Here is a 595-nt window from a genome sequence, read left to right as displayed (position 1 = left end):
GAATGCACGGCAGTAGTAGTATTTCGCTGAGGGAGCAGCAGCGAACAGCTGCAGCAGCAGCAGCAGCAGCAGCAGTAGCAGCAGCAAAGAGCAGCAGCAGCAGCATAAAAAAGAGACAGGAGACAGCTGTAAGTAAAGCAGAAGAATGAGTCCCCTTCGGGTGTATGCGCCTTCACCTCAAAGCAAACAAAACAAGCAAATAAGCAAATAAACAAATAAACAATAAATAAACAAAATAAATAAAAGAAAAAAGAGTCTAAGAAAGAGACAAGTGCTGCCCTGTAGATATACAAATAGCTGTCTCTATACAGCTGAGGGGGAGTACACCCTGACAGCCTTCAGTAAGAATAGTCCCGTTTGCTGCGATAAAAAAACAAAACCCCTCTTTCAGTGCTCTGTTTAAATTTAAAACCAGCAACAAATCGCAAGAAGGCCGAAAGCCAGACACACAACTCTTCATCATCATCATGCTGCTGCTGCTGCTGTTGCTGTTGCTGCTGCTGTTGCTGGTGCTGCTGCTGCTGCTGTTGTTGTTGCTGCTGCTGCTGTTGCTGCTGCTGCTGCTGTTGCTGCTGTTGCTGCTGCTGCTGCTGTT

At 46.2% G+C, this 595-nt stretch overlaps 1 protein-coding gene across 1 annotated transcript; it reads right to left on the bottom strand.

Moving 5' to 3' along the window:
- Positions 1-338: 338 nt before the first annotated feature.
- On the bottom strand, positions 339-595 carry EAH_00066730 (hypothetical protein; the record flags this gene model as incomplete). The annotated part of the gene is made up of 1 exon (XM_013392658.1): positions 339-595. A coding segment is annotated over one exon (257 nt), but the record flags the coding sequence as incomplete, so codon positions are not given.

This window comes from Eimeria acervulina, genomic scaffold (genome assembly GCF_000499425.1).
Source record: "Eimeria acervulina Houghton genomic scaffold, Eah_scaff2508, whole genome shotgun sequence".
Taxonomy (NCBI): domain Eukaryota; phylum Apicomplexa; class Conoidasida; order Eucoccidiorida; family Eimeriidae; genus Eimeria; species Eimeria acervulina.
The sequence above is the reverse complement of the archived record's forward strand: the minus strand, read 5'-3'. Positions and strand labels throughout refer to the sequence as shown.